The following is a 20,858-nucleotide window of genomic DNA, read 5'->3' on the forward strand; positions in this document are numbered from 1 at the left end:
TACCATATTGCTGATCAATTGTGCCGCATCATACCAATGAAGAATGTGCGAGAATACGTAGAACCATAAATCTTCATTAAAATGATGTTAATTTTTATTAACTGCAACCTTCTTGCGCCGGCTGCGGTTTATGCTCAAGGTGTGTCCACTTTAGACTTGACACCCACTTTTAATGGTTTCTTGACTGGCGCAACCGAAGCAGCGCTTCATCCTTTTTGGCTCGCTGCTAACGGAGGTGGAGTCTTTAGTCCAACTTATCGTCATGGCAATGGGATTGGGATTTGTAATGGCTTTATTCGCATGCAAATTGGTATTCTCCGGTGGGCACTGTTTGGCGTGAATGATCGTAAAATGGCAATAAAAGCTATTATAACAGGCGTTATTGCAAGAATGATTGGTTAACGAGCGTGAGAAAATCAATGTATGTGGATTAATTGATTCATCGATGTTCGGAGAAAGAATACATACTAATGGAATCTAACTTTGTCTTTTTTTGCCAGCTGCTAAAAAACCTATAAAACGTTCCTAACGTTAGAGGTTTTTACGCATCATGTTTTGCTTTACCCATTTGTTCTAACTTATATCAGTTCAAGTTTGACAATGAAATGGTCAATACTTGTGTCGATAGTCAACACCATTTGTATTACATCAATGTTAACGATTATTTTCAAAACTACTAAAGTGTTAATCTGTTTAGATAAACGGTCTAAGGAATACTGCGTATAACAGGCTAAGAAAAAATAGCTTTTAATCGGATGATTCAAAAATAAGAAAAATATTTCATTTAATTCTACTACAACAAACAGTACGATTACTACCTGAAAATTTGTAGTTTAGTCGAATACATTACTTTCGTCATTTCATACGGCTCTATATAAGGTGAGGCAAAGTTCGACTAAGCTAGATGTCTTATATTAAGACTTAAGAGTTATATATTTAAAGTAAATGGGAAAGACCTCTATTATTCCCGTGGCCGACTACGAGCAAGTGTGGAGTTGAGGACATTGAGACGAATCTAAAATTTTAATCTAATTATAAATAGGGTACTGGAGGGTATTTCCAGCCCATTAAGCGGTAGCCTGAACGATATTCAGGAATTACGTTGAAACTATATTTATTCGAGACAACATTTTTATACTAGTTGATAGAATAATATTTACTGAATATCGGCGTGTATTTTGGTCTTAATGAAACGCTACTGAATTTGTGTTCTAGTCGCGAGAAATGATGAAGTCGCTGCGGCTAAAGGAGGCCCATTTTCTATAGTGGTGTCTGTGTTTTTTAAATCCGACCGGCCGAAATAGCCTGCACAGGGATTAGATGCTTTGCAAAAGATCAAATCAAAAGAGAGACCGGTGGATAACGTGTCGCCATTGCCTACATTCCGGGCTCATTGTAGATAACTAGTTTTGCCGTGACAACAGCTTGCTGCTGGCGCTAGTGTATCATTGAATCGTTCATATACATTAGCACCAGAAGCAAGTGGTTGTCACTCAAGTACTAGCTATGCTGGAATTAAAAACAAAATGCCGGTAATGACTAGTGATTGAAAATTGATTTATATTTTCATATCAGAGAGGAATTTTTGTGTTCTTCCGTGATGAAAAGAAGTAGAATTGTTCTGTGAGAGCATATTCACAGCTGTTTAGTTTCTAGAATAAGTAAACGTGATCATAATTGTGTGTTTTCCAAACCATCATCAAGAGCGGATACGCGTAAGCGATTGCTGCTGGTTTTTTCAGCCTGATTACGTGCCAGTGGAAAAACTGTGGTTTTGATGTTTATTGAATAAAATTTAGCAAATTGCTTACATTTTTATGAAAAGAGTTATAACACATTAAAGCCTATGAGTGCTACATTCGTTTCAGTATTGTTATATAGCGGCAAAGTTTTTATTTGGGAAAGTGTAGCCAAAAAAGGTAATGTATGCCGAATTTAGTAGCGTGCTGGGAATACCCTCCCGTACCCTAGGTATTATCAAAATTTTTACTTGGTAACGATAGCTTTTGTTATACCTTGTTTGGCGTCACGGAGCAATAGTGCTGTTGCCGGCAATTCAATAGGCCCTATAGAGTCCATTGCTACTACCGCGGAGATAAAAAAGTAAAGCCCTATAATATAAAGTATGGCAATGCTGCAGTACGCTGTATACCAATAGAAGTGTTGCAGTGCGTACCGAAACATATGGTTGATCGAAATTCAGAATATGATTTCTGATCAGAATGGGCCCGATCTCAATGTCGCATCAAGGCAATTAATTATTTCCTGCATACAGTTTACTTGTGGTTTTCAATCATTTTAAAAAGAGGCGAACCAGCCGCAGGCTGAAAACCTCTCTAATATAGAATTAAAAAAAAATCATTTTAAACTACATTATAAGTTTGGAAACAGAATTGTCATTCGCGCTCCTACTAATTGAATTCACTATTTGAATTTTCACAAGTGCTAACGCAATTGACGGATACCGTATGAGTATTTTGTATTACATATTTTGGAATGTAAAACATATAGATATGTAAATTACCTCATTAAGGTACTATCAAGCAACTCCAGAGTTTGATCACCAGACAGAATCTTTTTTTCTTCTTTTTCGTTTTTCTCTGGCTGTGTCTGGCTTATGTGTATGATCATTTTCCGGCCGCTTCCCGTGGTCGGATCATTACAAATTTAGTATCAAAATAAGCGGAACAGACTGCAGAATCAAAATCTGAAATAAAAAAAACTGATTTCTTCAAAATTTTCAGTCGTTCATGTCCCCTTAACGATGTTGCGGAGCTTGGATTGTGGTGATGCATTTAGGTCATTTATACGGTTTAACTATGACTATGACCGTGATAGATAGATAGATAGATAGATAGATAGATAGATAGATAGATAGATAGATAGATAGATAGATAGATAGATAGATAGATAGATAGATAGATAGATAGATAGATAGATAGATAGATAGATAGATAGATAGATAGATAGATAGATAGATAGATAGATAGATAGATAGATAGATAGATAGATAGATAGATAGATAGATAGATAGATAGATAGATAGATAGATAGATAGATAGATAGATAGATAGATAGATAGATAGATAGATAGATAGATAGATAGATAGATAGATAGATAGATAGATAGATAGATAGATAGATAGATAGATAGATAGATAGATAGATAGATAGATAGATAGATAGATAGATAGATAGATAGATAGATAGATAGATAGATAGATAGATAGATAGATAGATAGATAGATAGATAGATAGATAGATAGATAGATAGATAGATAGATAGATAGATAGATAGATAGATAGATAGATAGATAGATAGATAGATAGATAGATAGATAGATAGATAGATAGATAGATAGATAGATAGATAGATAGATAGATAGATAGATAGATAGATAGATAGATAGATAGATAGATAGATAGATAGATAGATAGATAGATAGATAGATAGATAGATAGATAGATAGATAGATAGATAGATAGATAGATAGATAGATAGATAGATAGATAGATAGATAGATAGATAGATAGATAGATAGATAGATAGATAGATAGATAGATAGATAGATAGATAGATAGATAGATAGATAGATAGATAGATAGATAGATAGATAGATAGATAGATAGATAGATAGATAGATAGATAGATAGATAGATAGATAGATAGATAGATAGATAGATAGATAGATAGATAGATAGATAGATAGATAGATAGATAGATAGATAGATAGATAGATAGATAGATAGATAGATAGATAGATAGATAGATAGATAGATAGATAGATAGATAGATAGATAGATAGATAGATAGATAGATAGATAGATAGATAGATAGATAGATAGATAGATAGATAGATAGATAGATAGATAGATAGATAGATAGATAGATAGATAGATAGATAGATAGATAGATAGATAGATAGATAGATAGATAGATAGATAGATAGATAGATAGATAGATAGATAGATAGATAGATAGATAGATAGATAGATAGATAGATAGATAGATAGAGATAGAGATAGAGATAGAGATAGAGATAGAGATAGAGATAGAGATAGAGATAGAGATAGAGATAGAGATAGAGATAGAGATAGAGATAGAGATAGAGATAGAGATAGAGATAGAGATAGAGATAGAGATAGAGATAGAGATAGAGATAGAGATAGAGATAGAGATAGAGATAGAGATAGAGATAGAGATAGAGATAGAGATAGAGATAGAGATAGAGATAGAGATAGAGATAGAGATAGAGATAGAGATAGAGATAGAGATAGAGATAGAGATAGAGATAGAGATAGAGATAGAGATAGAGATAGAGATAGAGATAGAGATAGAGATAGAGATAGAGATAGAGATAGAGATAGAGATAGAGATAGAGATAGAGATAGAGATAGAGATAGAGATAGAGATAGAGATAGAGATAGAGATAGAGATAGAGATAGAGATAGAGATAGAGATAGAGATAGAGATAGAGATAGAGATAGAGATAGAGATAGAGATAGAGATAGAGATAGAGATAGAGGTCTTAATGAAACGCTACTGAATTTGTGTTCTAGTCGCGAGAAATGATGAAGTCGCTGCGGCTAAAGGAGGCCCATTTTCTATAGTGGTGTCTGTGTTTTTTAAATCCGACCGGCCGAAATAGCCTGCACAGGGATTAGATGCTTTGCAAAAGATCAAATCAAAAGAGAGACCGGTGGATAACGTGTCGCCATTGCCTACATTCCGGGCTCATTGTAGATAACTAGTTTTGCCGTGACAACAGCTTGCTGCTGGCGCTAGTGTATCATTGAATCGTTCATATACATTAGCACCAGAAGCAAGTGGTTGTCACTCAAGTACTAGCTATGCTGGAATTAAAAACAAAATGCCGGTAATGACTAGTGATTGAAAATTGATTTATATTTTCATATCAGAGAGGAATTTTTGTGTTCTTCCGTGATGAAAAGAAGTAGAATTGTTCTGTGAGAGCATATTCACAGCTGTTTAGTTTCTAGAATAAGTAAACGTGATCATAATTGTGTGTTTTCCAAACCATCATCAAGAGCGGATACGCGTAAGCGATTGCTGCTGGTTTTTTCAGCCTGATTACGTGCCAGTGGAAAAACTGTGGTTTTGATGTTTATTGAATAAAATTTAGCAAATTGCTTACATTTTTATGAAAAGAGTTATAACACATTAAAGCCTATGAGTGCTACATTCGTTTCAGTATTGTTATATAGCGGCAAAGTTTTTATTTGGGAAAGTGTAGCCAAAAAAGGTAATGTATGCCGAATTTAGTAGCGTGCTGGGAATACCCTCCCGTACCCTAGGTATTATCAAAATTTTTACTTGGTAACGATAGCTTTTGTTATACCTTGTTTGGCGTCACGGAGCAATAGTGCTGTTGCCGGCAATTCAATAGGCCCTATAGAGTCCATTGCTACTACCGCGGAGATAAAAAAGTAAAGCCCTATAATATAAAGTATGGCAATGCTGCAGTACGCTGTATACCAATAGAAGTGTTGCAGTGCGTACCGAAACATATGGTTGATCGAAATTCAGAATATGATTTCTGATCAGAATGGGCCCGATCTCAATGTCGCATCAAGGCAATTAATTATTTCCTGCATACAGTTTACTTGTGGTTTTCAATCATTTTAAAAAGAGGCGAACCAGCCGCAGGCTGAAAACCTCTCTAATATAGAATTAAAAAAAAATCATTTTAAACTACATTATAAGTTTGGAAACAGAATTGTCATTCGCGCTCCTACTAATTGAATTCACTATTTGAATTTTCACAAGTGCTAACGCAATTGACGGATACCGTATGAGTATTTTGTATTACATATTTTGGAATGTAAAACATATAGATATGTAAATTACCTCATTAAGGTACTATCAAGCAACTCCAGAGTTTGATCACCAGACAGAATCTTTTTTTCTTCTTTTTCGTTTTTCTCTGGCTGTGTCTGGCTTATGTGTATGATCATTTTCCGGCCGCTTCCCGTGGTCGGATCATTACAAATTTAGTATCAAAATAAGCGGAACAGACTGCAGAATCAAAATCTGAAATAAAAAAAACTGATTTCTTCAAAATTTTCAGTCGTTCATGTCCCCTTAACGATGTTGCGGAGCTTGGATTGTGGTGATGCATTTAGGTCATTTATACGGTTTAACTATGACTATGACCGTGATAGATAGATAGATAGATAGATAGATAGATAGATAGATAGATAGATAGATAGATAGATAGATAGATAGATAGATAGATAGATAGATAGATAGATAGATAGATAGATAGATAGATAGATAGATAGATAGATAGATAGATAGATAGATAGATAGATAGATAGATAGATAGATAGATAGATAGATAGATAGATAGATAGATAGATAGATAGATAGATAGATAGATAGATAGATAGATAGATAGATAGATAGATAGATAGATAGATAGATAGATAGATAGATAGATAGATAGATAGATAGATAGATAGATAGATAGATAGATAGATAGATAGATAGATAGATAGATAGATAGATAGATAGATAGATAGATAGATAGATAGATAGATAGATAGATAGATAGATAGATAGATAGATAGATAGATAGATAGATAGATAGATAGATAGATAGATAGATAGATAGATAGATAGATAGATAGATAGATAGATAGATAGATAGATAGATAGATAGATAGATAGATAGATAGATAGATAGATAGATAGATAGATAGATAGATAGATAGATAGATAGATAGATAGATAGATAGATAGATAGATAGATAGATAGATAGATAGATAGATAGATAGATAGATAGATAGATAGATAGATAGATAGATAGATAGATAGATAGATAGATAGATAGATAGATAGATAGATAGATAGATAGATAGATAGATAGATAGATAGATAGATAGATAGATAGATAGATAGATAGATAGATAGATAGATAGATAGATAGATAGATAGATAGATAGATAGATAGATAGATAGATAGATAGATAGATAGATAGATAGATAGATAGATAGATAGATAGATAGATAGATAGATAGATAGATAGATAGATAGATAGATAGATAGATAGATAGATAGATAGATAGATAGATAGATAGATAGATAGATAGATAGATAGAGATAGAGATAGAGATAGAGATAGAGATAGAGATAGAGATAGAGATAGAGATAGAGATAGAGATAGAGATAGAGATAGAGATAGAGATAGAGATAGAGATAGAGATAGAGATAGAGATAGAGATAGAGATAGAGATAGAGATAGAGATAGAGATAGAGATAGAGATAGAGATAGAGATAGAGATAGAGATAGAGATAGAGATAGAGATAGAGATAGAGATAGAGATAGAGATAGAGATAGAGATAGAGATAGAGATAGAGATAGAGATAGAGATAGAGATAGAGATAGAGATAGAGATAGAGATAGAGATAGAGATAGAGATAGAGATAGAGATAGAGATAGAGATAGAGATAGAGATAGAGATAGAGATAGAGATAGAGATAGAGATAGAGATAGAGATAGAGATAGAGATAGAGATAGAGATAGAGATAGAGATAGAGATAGAGATAGAGATAGAGATAGAGATAGAGATAGAGATAGAGATAGAGATAGAGATAGAGATAGAGATAGAGATAGAGATAGAGATAGAGATAGAGATAGAGATAGAGATAGAGATAGAGATAGAGATAGAGATAGAGATAGAGATAGAGATAGAGATAGAGATAGAGATAGAGATAGAGATAGAGATAGAGATAGAGATAGAGATAGAGTTATGTACCATATTAAAGGTATGGAGTATGGAGTCCCGAATTCCAATTTATAACACCTCAGATGAACAGTGAATTGGTGTAATTTGTAGTGTTGTTTGCTGGGATCACCAGGTTTTGCAAGCGATGGCGGTTTGACTCTATCAATCTTCGATGCAGTATGGCCGAAATTTGCGTGGTTATTAGTTTTCTCAAGAACATGCAGGATCGGTATGCGTAAAAGACTTACAGAGAACACCCTAACAGATTCTTTTGCAGATAACTCAAAATTTAGTGCAACCCGAAGACGTTCAAACTAATTTGCACTAAGGTGAACATGGAAGATATCCCCGAATAAAAAGTGCGGCAGGATTAGCGATTTAAACAGTTGTCGCTTAGTCTCGACCGTTGCAGCAGAATTACAGAAGTAGACCGTCAGTGTAAATCTTCCCACACTGTTGTGATATCAAACCGTCCCACTGTAGATCACTCTGGAATACGTAACCTAGATTGTTCGCACTGCCTGACTACTGGGCGTTTTTACCGTCTATCACGATGCACGAATCCGGAGACACAAATCCAATTGCACGCCGACGTCGGCTTGTTATGAACAGCGCTTTACTTTTGGTGGGATTTATTGCAAGCCCGCTTCTCCGTAACCATTTTGAAATTCGTTCAAAATCCGTATTCATCATTCTGATTATTTCCGAAGTGCAAGGATCAAGACGTCCGATATATAGTTGAACGTCGTCAGCATACATCTGGATGGAGCAAAATTTGAGAATTGTTGGAAGATCGTTTATGTTGCAGCATAACAGCAACGGTCCGAGAACTGAGCCTTGCGGTACACCAGATGTAGATTCAGCACAACTGGAGCAGCGACCACCACAGTCTACTGTTTGTTTTCTACCTTGTAGATACAAGGTAGCCGCAGATGAAAAGTTGAACTGAGCTTCCAGTTTTGCAAGCAGCTTCCGGTTTGGAATTATGCCGAAAGCCTTTGGAAAGTCTACCAGTTGGGAGCCACCAGAATACGAGTTGTGGCGGATTGCGCTTTTACATGCCTTCCCAAAAAAACTGATTGAGCTGATACGTGCCACCCCTGATATTATAAAGTCAAGCGTCACAATAACGGATGATATATTGAGTTCATTTATGTCGTTAGATGGTTTGAAGCAAGATGACGGGCTACGGAATTTACTGTTCAATGTTGCAGTGGAAGGGACAGGCGGGCAGAGAAGCGGTATCATAACCGCAAAATGTTCTTAGGCTTCGTAGGCAACTTCGATATCATCGGTGTTAACCGTAGAGTTGTGCAAGCAATGGCGTTTGCGAATATATAGGGCTCTCATAAACTCTGTCAAAATGAAATACACTCAAGTTATAAATTTCGAAACTTTCTTAAAAATACTGCGTAAACTTCGAAATGCGAGTAGAAAAAATTCGCATAAATTCCGAAATTCGTGTAAAATAGTCACGTAAAAAAGAGACTTCAGTGTATACGGTGGCTAGTAAAGAGCGAGTTAGTCCTTCTGATGTTGGAACGGTGTTGGATGCGGTGTGTGCTGAAAATACCTCTAATGTGGAAAGATATCGTGTAAACTCACCATACAACCTAATCGAGCTTTCAACGATCGAGAAGTCTACTTCGACATTTTATGCAGGGAAAATTCAGTCGAGTTTGACATTTCATGCTGACACTTTCCACCATTCCCGCCTATCGAAAACTCGATACAAATTAGGCGGTTCTAAAATCAAACGCTCGTTGAAAGTGTGTTCTAAGCAGGGATGGTTCGATCACTTTGACTCAATTTTGATTCATTTGACACTACCGTCTCAGCCGAGCAAAATTTGACAAAGTTATGTATGAGACATTTGTAGAACACGTTATTATTTATAATTTTTCAGAATAAAGTGTTGCTGTAACTTTTATAGTTACGGCGCTACAATGCTAGTACCTCTTTAGTAACTAAATGAACGTTCATTTAGTTACTAATGCGGTACTAGCATTGTAGCACCGTAACTACAAAAGATACAGCAACACTTTATTAAGCAAAATTGTAGATCTAGTTATTATCTACAAATGTCCCATATATCAATTTGCCAAATTTTGCTTGGTTACGACGCTACTGTCAAATGAATCAAAATTGAGTCAAAGTGATCGAACCATCCCTGGTTCTAAGCACAACATGGAGATTTATTAGTCGATGAGTCTGGACAATCCATATCGAAACGAAGTGTATATAGTGGCTTTGGAGATCCTTCAATACTGTGAAATCAAATTATTGTCAAAGTATTGTCAAATTGCTCTAAGAGTCATTTGAATACTCTCAAAAGTGTTTACCTATAAGAACGTATGAATTAAATGAATAGGTATAGAACTTTGATGGGCAGATGAATGTAGAGATCTTTTTTCTATGTCGATTATGCTTATTATTATTTCTATCTGTCTGGGATACCTACATTGAACGATTGTGTCAATGAATATATCAGAATATAGGGTACGGCACTAGTTCTTCAGCCTACTTCTATTTTGGGCCTACTTTCTGTTCTGACAGGGAAAACTTATATTCTTCAGCAAATACCGCACTATTTTTGTAGGTACATTCGTTCGCCGACAAATTGGTTCTTCAGACTCATATAACACGAAAGCAGAGTTGGTGCAATAATTAATAGCATGCTGAAAATAGGCTGAATTTAGAAGTATGCTGAAAGTACCCTCCTGCACCCTTCTTAAATAGTGACTAGGAATTATCGGAATAGTTACAATAATCCTCAACCATAATATGCGATAATCCCAAAGTAAACAACCCCAGAAGGCCAGCTGTTAGGTAGCCGGCACTATTGATTAACACGGTGCGCAGCCATTTGGGACTTTCTGTGCAACACCTCGTTTGATCGATTAAAACTTCTCTCGTCGCTCTCTCCAGAGTCTGAGACGATCACGATTGTGACGAGAATTGATTTAAATTAATTTCAATGAGTTCAAATATTTCTGCGCCGCAACACTAGTACATGTGCAGTGCTGTGCTGCGTAGCGAACACAGCTTTACGGTAATATAACACTTGCCTCGCGGCCGTTAAATGATTGTATTGCGCGCTCCCGTCGCGGCCGTCGTCGTCGTCGTCGTCGTCATTGTGGACGTCGTCGTTGCCCTGGAGATTTATAGTGGAACATTTTCAGTACGCCACTTGAACTGGATGCTGAGAGGCGCTCATGACCGAGTGAGTGTAGATCACTGGTCCCGTTGTTGGCTGGTTGAGGAGCGCGAATTCTGCGGCAGGACGCGCGGGAACAATAACAACAATTTTATCAATTTTAATCCGCAATCGAGCAGCCGGGTGTCGTCGTCGCATCGGTCGCTCACGATTCAGATCGCGGCACAGTTCAGTGTGCCGTGGATTACTGACGGTTGTGTTTGGGGAGAAAATCTTTTGTTTGTGCACTGATTTTTGACAAGAGGTGGCAGATTTTCCACAAGTCCAAGAGTAGAGTTGTGACGCAAATTAAGGTGTTCGCGTGAGAGACAGATAGCAAGACTCGATCACCACGGTGGTGAAAACGATACCGTCACAACTTATGTCAGCAGGGAGTTGTTGATTGTGGAGCATTCAAATTACATATAATTTAGCTGAAAACTGTACACGTCTGCTGGTGGCACAATCCACTGGACCGGTAGACTTTGAACTGCGATGATAGTGTCTTCTAAGAACGGAGGATAAAAAACTAGGCAGAAAATTGAATTTCACTGACATGCATGGACATTGAACAGATTTTAAATTACAAGAGTAAATCATAGCGACGAAAACAAAGGCGAGAGAAAGAGAATCGATGCGCGTCATGGAACTGAAGACGGTGAAAGCCGAACTCAAGAAGCAATCTCAAGATAAAGCGACAGGCTGCGAGCTGGGAATCAATGAACAAACGGGACGATTGCAATGGTGTCCGGGATATCGGTTCGCGAAGCTGCTGTTTGTGATACCCGCTGCGATGCTGCCGTTGGCGGTGCTATTCTTATTGTTTACACGGCTGCACGTGGCTGGATCGGTCAAGCATTCCGCTCATCATTATCAGTCGCTGAGCTATTATTCTGACCAATCAAATCAATTGGATGACCTACAATCTCGCTGCGATGCGGTGCGAACAACGTTTTCGGAAGTGTTGGATGTTGAGGAACGCGATATCCTGAGAGATTTGCGAACTTCTTTTGTTCCCAGGACACCAGTGGTTGTTCCTTCCCGCTGTGTAAGTACAGATCGCCGCGATGATTTGGTCACAATACCAGAGGATGTAGATAAGCCAGATATTGTCCCCAATCAACGAAGAAAGCGGCTTGCTGTACGACGCAGAAAGGCAAAGAAATCAATTGCGCAGGGCATCACGTGGAGCAACGAAGGCAATCCGGAGAGCGTACGAATGGCACAGGTAGAAATCATGAAACAGTACATGGATACGACCGTTAATCCCTGTGATGATTTCTATCAATATGCTTGCGGTAATTGGGATCGTGTTAATCCTATCCCGAAGGATAAAGCAGGCTTGGACACTTTCGAAATATTGAGAGAAAGTTTGGATGTTGTTTTGAAAAACCTTTTGCTTGAAACCACGGACGGTGGAGTTATTGATATAGAAAACACCATATCTACTACAATGTCGCCTATCTATAATGAACACCTCCGTCGAGTAAGGAAACGAATTATGGGTAAGCGAGGAGTATTGAACAAATTAGTACTGAAGGCCCAGATAAGAAAAGTTCAGAAACGGGAGCTGGCACAAGTTGCATCGGAGAATAGTTTGAATAATGCCGAAACAAAGGCGCGGCACTTGTTTATATCCTGTATGAACTACAGCTTAATTGAGAAGCGAGGACTCCAACCATTGTTTAGCCTGCTTAATTCCCTGGGCGGTTGGCCTGTGTTGGATCCCAACTGGCGTGCGGAAAATTTCGATTGGCTCAATTTAACCGCACAAATACGAAGGTACAATAATGACATACTCATAGTTGAATGGGTCGGTCCGGATATCAAGAACTCCGACGAAAACATAATTCAGTTTGATCAAACCTCGCTGGGTTTGCCAACACGGGATTACTTCCTCCAAGCTAGCAATAAAAAGTATCTGGATGGATATAAACAATTCATGATTGATGTGCTTATTCTATTGGACGTTCAGCCAGAAGTTGCCAACGAAACGGCCGATGAAATGGTAGAATTTGAGGTGCAGTTAGCTAATATTACAAGTTCGGTGGAGGAACGAAACAATGTATCCGTGCTGTACAAAAAGATTATTTTGGAAAACCTCCACGATGAAGTTCCCGAGATCGATTGGACACGCTATCTGACGATCGTAATGGACCGGCAAATGAACAGCTCGGAATTTGTAGTAATGTTTGCACTGAACTATATGAAAGATTTGGTACAACTGCTCGATCAAACTGATTCACGAACGGTAGCTAACTACATTTTGTGGCGGTTTGTGAGACATCGCATCAATAATTTGGATGACAGGTTTCTTCAGGCGAAGCAAAAGTTCTCTAATGTACTTTTTGGAAGGGAGAAAAATCCTCCACGTTGGAAAAATTGTGTGAATCAGGTAAACGCCAACATGGGTATGGCGGTCGGAGCCATGTTCGTTCGAAAGTACTTTGATGAGAACAGTAAACGTGATACGTTAGCAATGACACATGAACTGCAACAGGCATTTAGGGAAATTCTGAACGAAACCGAATGGTTGGATGGACAAACGAAGCGGCTAGCTGAAATGAAGGTAAATGCAATGTCGCTTAGAATTGGCTATCCGGATTTTATCTTATCACACAAGGAGCTGAATGAAAAATATTCCGATCTGGAGATCAACGCCGACAAATACTTCGAGAATACGCTGAACGTTTTGAGTCACATTCGGCGAACCGATCAGGATAAGATAGGTCAAACAGTGAATAAAACAGCTTGGCATACGGCACCTGCAGTCGTGAATGCTTATTATAGTCGAAACAAAAATCAGATAATGTTTCCAGCAGGCATACTGCAACCTCCTTTCTACCATCGGTACTTTCCCAAATCGATGAACTATGGTGGAATAGGCGTCGTGATAGGACATGAGCTTACTCATGGCTTTGACGATAAAGGACGACTGTTTGATCGGGAAGGAAATCTTTATCGATGGTGGAGTGATCTTGCAATTGAAGCATTCCATGAGCGCGCCTCCTGTTTAGTGCAACAATATGGTAAATACACAATTGATGAGGTGGGCGTTCAGATTGACGGTGAAAGCACGCAGGGAGAAAATATTGCAGACAACGGAGGAATTAAGCAAGCATTCCGGGCTTATACGAAGTGGTTATCCGAGCAAACGAGCGAAGAAGTGTTGGAAAATGAAACTTTACCCGGATTGAATGTTACCAACAAGCAGCTGTTTTTCTTGAATTTTGCACAGGTTTGGTGCGGAGCAATGCGACCAGAAGCTACTAGAAATAAGCTCAAAACTGCTGTTCACAGTCCCGGTAAGTTTCGTGTGATCGGGACATTGTCAAACTCGGAGGATTTCGCGCGAGTTTATGAGTGCGAGCCGGGAACACCCATGAATCCAGGAGACAAATGTAGCGTTTGGTAGAACCGACCTTCCATAAATAAATCAGGAGACTGTTACGTAATGTTAGATGATACCTAATTCACACACAAAACCATAAAACTCTTCCAGTAAAAGTCATTCCGCCTGTACGAATATTGTAGCTGCAATAAATAAATGTTATTACTAGCCGTAACCGCAAGCCTTTTTGCTTTGAACGAAACAAATCCCTGGTTTGTGGTTTACTCATTTGCTGTAGTAGCCCGGTTAATTTACCATCTGATATGATACTGTGTGTTGTATTCTGATTTGAACTACCTTAACCGGTGGACTAGAATTTCAAGCAAGTAGTGTATCAAGAAAGTATTATGCAATGAACGAAAGTTAATTCTTGAGTCTCGATAATGATCTTTCATGAATGATATGATTATTTGATAAAACATAATTTCAAATCCTTTTAATCAATGACCTGATAGTCGATTGAGTCCAATGTTCACAGCATGTTCAGATAGTATCGAAAATTAATTGCAGCAATTCAAATTTACTTAAAGAATTTTAAGCTTTACTAATGGATGGTTACCTAGTACTGCTTCAGCACATTCAGTTTAACCATATATTTTATCTTTCATATTGGCTGAAACGAAATTGGAAAAAATCGGACATTGAAGCAGTTGGAAAGAACTCAAGTAGGAGCTCCAATTCTATATTCGCAACTATTTCTTCTATAAAACTATTTGTTTAAAATCAGATTCATTTAAAACTAGCTGATTGCCTGATCTAACTTGGGCCTCTTAGTCTCTCAGCCACTTTGTACGTCTTTTATTGTAGCCAAAAAGAGCTTTGGCTTTGTGCTGTTACTTTGTGCTACTAACGGCTTTTCAGCTCTATAGCACCGTAAATATCAGAAGATAAATTACGAAAGGGATGGCCATTGAATCAATGCTTATTAAGTTTGTTTACCGTTTCTCTTTACCCAACCTGAAGGATCCGTGCATCAAACCAAGCTATAATAGGAGCCAATTATAACCGGATTTCCTCTTCATGCCTTGTCTGCCCTGAGATACTATCAACAGCTTTATTTCATTATACTTTTTTCTACCGTACGCTTCGTCGATTATAAAAAACTACGGTTATAAAAAGCTAATTAATGCCTGATCTCATTGTCAAGGTCAAGACAACAAAACACAAGGTTCACGGTCATAAATTTGTACTGTCCACACGAAGATAACCTCAACGACGAGTAAGAAGCATCTGGAATTCAACGTACGTCTACGGAGATATGAACGCCCAGATTGGCAGGGAAGCGATGTATAGACCGGTGATCGGGCCCATAGCCTGACACGAACGGACACGAACGTTAACGGCCAGCGGTGCAGCGATTCTGCAGCTTTGCGAGGTCTGGTGATCAGAAGCACTTTCTTTCCCCGCAAAGATATCCAAAGCAACAAAGCAGGCTGGAGATCGCTTGACCTACGAACCTTGAACCAAATCGACCATATTCTTATCCCGGTTTTTCTCGAATATCACCAACGTACGTTCTCAACGGGGGCGGATATCGACTTGCAGGGATAATTCCTCCTCAGAAGAAAAAAAGAGAAGAGAAAAAATCAAACTGTGCTCAGTCTTCAACGCGAATTATTCTGCTCCGTTTTATTTTAACTTTTCTCTTTCTTGCTGAACGCAGTTGTATGAGCAACCGCACACTGTGCTACTCATTGAGGAGCAACAGAATGTTAATACACTTTGAATACGTTGATGCGATGCGCTGACGTATGACAACTACGGGTAGTTTTAACATGGGTAGTGCGTTGAGAAAAAACGACGATTGTAAATAGCGGTCATTGTCATCAGAAAAATATTAATTCATTAATGCAGTTGAATCATCATTCTTACATTATGTATATTCAGTTGAGTTTGGCTGCCCGTGAACGCAACTGCATCATATGGTTAGGCATGTCACAACGGCAACAGTGCGAAAAATGTTATTTAGATATGACAACATTGGAATTCCCATGCACTTGCATCTTGACGCGCACCTACAGGAGAGTCCCATTATAAACAAAGGTAATTCTCCGCTAAGATTCAAAATTTAACGACGTTTGATTGCCTTGACGCCACTGAGTCTATAGCTTCTGTACGCGCACCGGTTGTTTCGTTTTCCCGCTTAGGGGAACAAGGGGTAAGAAGGCCCGGCGGGGTAAGAGGGACCACATCAATTTCGTCAAGAAATCCTTAAATTTTCTACAAATACCCCAGTATGTTTTGTTTATTAGCCTATCTAAACACTTTCGAGACAACCTGTGGCACTCGGCCGTATCCAACGTCAAAACTAGAATCAAAACAAACTTTTCGTTCGGAGTGTCTTCATGCGATATAATTTCAGCAGCAACAAATTTAAGGGTTTTCAGCAAAAAAAGCTAGGTATTTTGACGTTTCTCTTACCACTGACTTTAATTGGGCAATTATTGTTCTGCGTGTGGCGGAAAAAGTATATAAAATAGTACGGATTGAGAGATAAAAGCAAAATAATGTAAATTGTTAGCTAGGGGTAAGACGGGCCATTTTTCACGGGGTAAAAGGGCCATACGTCATAGTGCTCATAATTACCTAAAGTTCTTCTGTTTAGTGTCTTAATAGATTTTAAAAATATTGAATGAAAAACCCAACCTTTTTCCTGTTAAATTTGACTAACTATTTTATTATTCTGACAGATACGCATTTCGTTTACGACTTGCAGGCTTCATCAGTGTCTTTTTCGAAATAGAGTACATCTGTAATAAAAATTATCCCTGAATCTGAGATCATCCTGTCTAACACAGAGCCTCCCACGTCAAAAGAAGCCAACAAGTGCCGTTCGAATAACACAATCAATGTAAATTTGGATCTAACGGAATCAAAATTCGATGATTCCAATTCACTTAACGTTTCCTTCTTTACCTTCACCTAAAGTTAATGGTATTCGAAGAGTAAACGTCCTGCTGACAAATCAACAAAAAAAAAACGCCAAGAAAACAGTAAATAAAAGCCAGTGGAGTAAAATAACGTCTACTCTTATTTTCAAAATTGAACTAGTAGTAAAGTTCCTTCTTTTAGCAGGTGTCTAAATTAAACTATACCTTCTTTTAGCATGTACCTAAACACCCCTTAAGAATTTGTTCTTACTTAGCCGTAATATTGAAATTGTGTTTACAACTCAAAGAAACCTTCAAATCTGCCACAATCCGCCTTACTCCGCCATGGTCCGTCTTACCCCTTTGGTGGTCCTTCTTATCCCGCCTGGTTGTGAACGAGTAATTTTTAGACGTTTCGAAAATTGATGAAAAATCACGGAAAAATAAACTAATTAATTCTTTATATAATTTTTAATGGTAGATAAATGAATGCTTTTCCATGTGTGGAACAAGAAAATGTGAATTTTCGTACACATTTTATGCTAGCAATTTATTCGCTTAAAGAGCGCATTAAGAAGTTTTTCTGCGCGTCAGTTTTGCTCTTTAGGTTTAGTCTGTTTCTCATTGTGTGGATTTATTTCTCATTTCTGAAAGCAGTTCTGCTCATTATGTTGAACAAAAAAAAGTTGCACTTTTTGGACAATGAGTGAGGAAATAACAATCCTGTCGACTTGGACCATTACCTAGTAGCAGTACATGAGCGTTCAAAACTATCGACAGAGCCGCTTCCCGGTTAACAATTTGTTCATTCAAAAACCTGCCGGTTGCCTAGAACTACTGGATGTAGCTGTACCTTTCTCTATGGAGCCAGACGTTTCGACTCTCGAAGATGGATGGAGTAGGACACACTCGGGCGTCAATGAGACTGCAACCGCGCTGCTAGGTGAGGAAACCTCGAACTGATTTCATGCATTTGACGGGAAATGCCAACAAGTGATGGAGCAAAAAGAAAGAACTTGGAAAAACTAACCATTGCTACCAGGGAGAATTTAACCAAGTTTCGACGAGCATGGAATGAGTAGACCACGATCCTGAGGAGGAAAAAACGCCAGAAGGAGGACAGAGCTAGAACAATTGTTCCGGGCTAATGATACGCGCAAGTTGAAGCAAACTCGTAAGGGCTAGTCACTGGAACCTGTCATGTGTAGGGACGAGGGAGGGTATCTAATCACAAACTAGTGCGTGGTGGTCGATAGATGGAAGCAGATCTTCGATGAGCTCAACGGCGATATAACAGAAGGAGACGCAACGGAAATAAACCAAGGAGTACCTATAAACGATAACAGTGTACCTGCTCCCGATCTCGAAGAGATCCAGGAAGAAATCGGTCAGCGGAAGAATAACAGAGCCGCCAGATGGACTGACTCCAGGCAGCAAAAATGGCCAAGAACCGCTAGCAACGGCACTTCACTGGATAATTTCAAGAATTTAGGAAGAAGCGAAACTACCGGAGGAATGGATGGAAGGTGTAGTCTGTCCCGTCTACGAAAAGGACGTTCAGTTAGATTGCTGTAATTACCGCGGCATTACACTGGTCAACGCCACCTAGAAGGCACTCTTCTAGGTTTGGTTACGTCGTCTATCCCCAATAGCAAGAGAACTCGTAGGGCAGTATCACTATTTTTACTCTCCGACAAATCCTCCAGAAATGTCGGGAGTACAACTTGACCACGCATAATAATTTCGTGAATTTCAGGTCAGCACATGATACAGTCGAGCGCGAACAGCTATGGCAGATAATGTACGAGTATGGTTTTCCGGACAAACCGACGCGGCTAATCAAAGCTATTGTGGAGCGAGTGAAGTGCTGCGTGCGTATTTCGGGGGCACTCTCGAATCTTTTCGAATCGCGCAGAGGGTTGCGGCATGGGGATGGACTGTCCTGTATGTTATATAACATCGCTCCTGAGGTGGACGACACCCTATTAGCCATATATACGTTTGCCACACGGACTGTTGCCATACGTACGAATGCCATAATGTATGTTTGCCATAATGGACGGGAGCCATAAAGACGAATGCCATTTTTTATTTTATTTTATTTTTTAGAGGTTTTAATTAGAGGTCGGTAAACCTAGAAAAATGAATAGACCTAGACCTAGTCCTAGACAGATGTGATTTCTGGGGGAAGGGGGGCTGCCGGCGAACACTCGCCAGTACCTGCGGCCGCCTCGTCCTGCATCATCAAGGAAACGTTGAATGTATGTATTATTGCAAACGTACATTATGGCATTATATCGTATTTATGGCTCTCGTCCGGTCATCCTGAAGGTGTGATCCGGCAAGTGGGCATCGAAACGATGGAACGAAGGAACCGAACCGAAGGAACGATTTTTATCGTTTTCAAAGGTAACCAACTCCTAGTCTTTCGCAAATGACTCTTACATCATTACTAAAAATGGAGGATGGAGCCAATCTATACCAGACTGAAATAACAGAGACTAGGAGGGTTGGGTTACAAATCAATACGTCGAAAACCAAATAGACTAGGGCGAGGCATAAGTGCGATGTTTGAAGTTGTCATCAATTTTCGTGAGATAAAAAGAAGGACAACAACATTATATATTTTATAGTGATGCAGTAACTCATTGTCTTCACATTCAACTATAAATCATCTGCGATAATAGTGTTTTGCAAAATAAATTCTTCTTTCTTCTAATCAAGTGCCGATTCGCACTTTTACCCCACTACCGGGCAAAAGTGCGAATACCATGGGGCAAAAGTGCGAAGCTCGAATCCATGAAATTAGCACGACAGTAGCTAACAAAACCATATTAACTTCAATCTGCGTTTTGTTTCGGTAAGGAATATTCTCAATTTGAACCTTTCCTATTTTGCACTGGTGTATTGCAGCCTCCGTTAGATCGAAACTTTTCCACACGTTTGTTTTTTGTTTCATCAGCGGAAAAACATTGTTTTCCTTAGGCCACCATCTGTAGAGCACACAGTTATCTGCAGATCTTCCATTTCTAGTATCTGTAATATAGTGTCTAAAGCTGTATATAATTAGCTATACATTTTTGCCTCGTCCATGAATCGCAGTTTTGCCCCGTCCGTGAATCGCACTTTTACCCCGCTAGGTGTTTGACGGAGTTAGATTAAATTACGGAAAAGCGAAATATATTTTGTTAATTTTTTTCACTCTATTTTCAAAACAGATATGTGAGTGATGTAAAACGCTGCTACAAATTTTCAACAAGTAATATCGTCCTGTTGATATCGTATTTGCCGTATAACAAAAAATTACATCAAAACCGCCCTAAAATAATATTTGCACATAACTCAGCAACTATGCTGCGTAAGCAACCAAAGTTTACGTTAGATGCAAGCTGTCAAAGTAGTTACCCATCCATGCCAATGTAGTCAATTTACTCGGAATCTGCACCGATAAATCATTGATTCGCACTTTTACCCGCATCGCACTTTTAATCCTCCTTATTCTATATCTTAGGAAGAGGCTCCAGAGCAAACAATGTTTGCCTCCGATGGACAGTGATTATTGACGGCGATGAACTGAAAATGGTTGATGAGTTCATATATTTGAAATCTCTAGACACCGTTGAAAATCATACTAGTAAGGAGATTCAACG

At 38.4% G+C, this 20,858-nt stretch overlaps 1 protein-coding gene across 1 annotated transcript; it reads left to right on the forward strand.

Annotated features, from left to right (window-relative positions):
- The first annotated feature begins 11,590 nt into the window (after positions 1–11,590).
- LOC128734372 (neprilysin-4) lies at positions 11,591–14,384 on the forward strand. The gene has a single exon (XM_053828547.1). It carries the CDS (start codon positions 11,591–11,593, stop codon positions 14,360–14,362), a length of 2,772 nt encoding a protein of 923 aa, XP_053684522.1. The 3' UTR covers positions 14,363–14,384.
- Positions 14,385–20,858: the final 6,474 nt, after the last annotated feature.

This window comes from Sabethes cyaneus, chromosome 1 (assembly GCF_943734655.1).
Source record: "Sabethes cyaneus chromosome 1, idSabCyanKW18_F2, whole genome shotgun sequence".
Taxonomy (NCBI): domain Eukaryota; kingdom Metazoa; phylum Arthropoda; class Insecta; order Diptera; family Culicidae; genus Sabethes; species Sabethes cyaneus.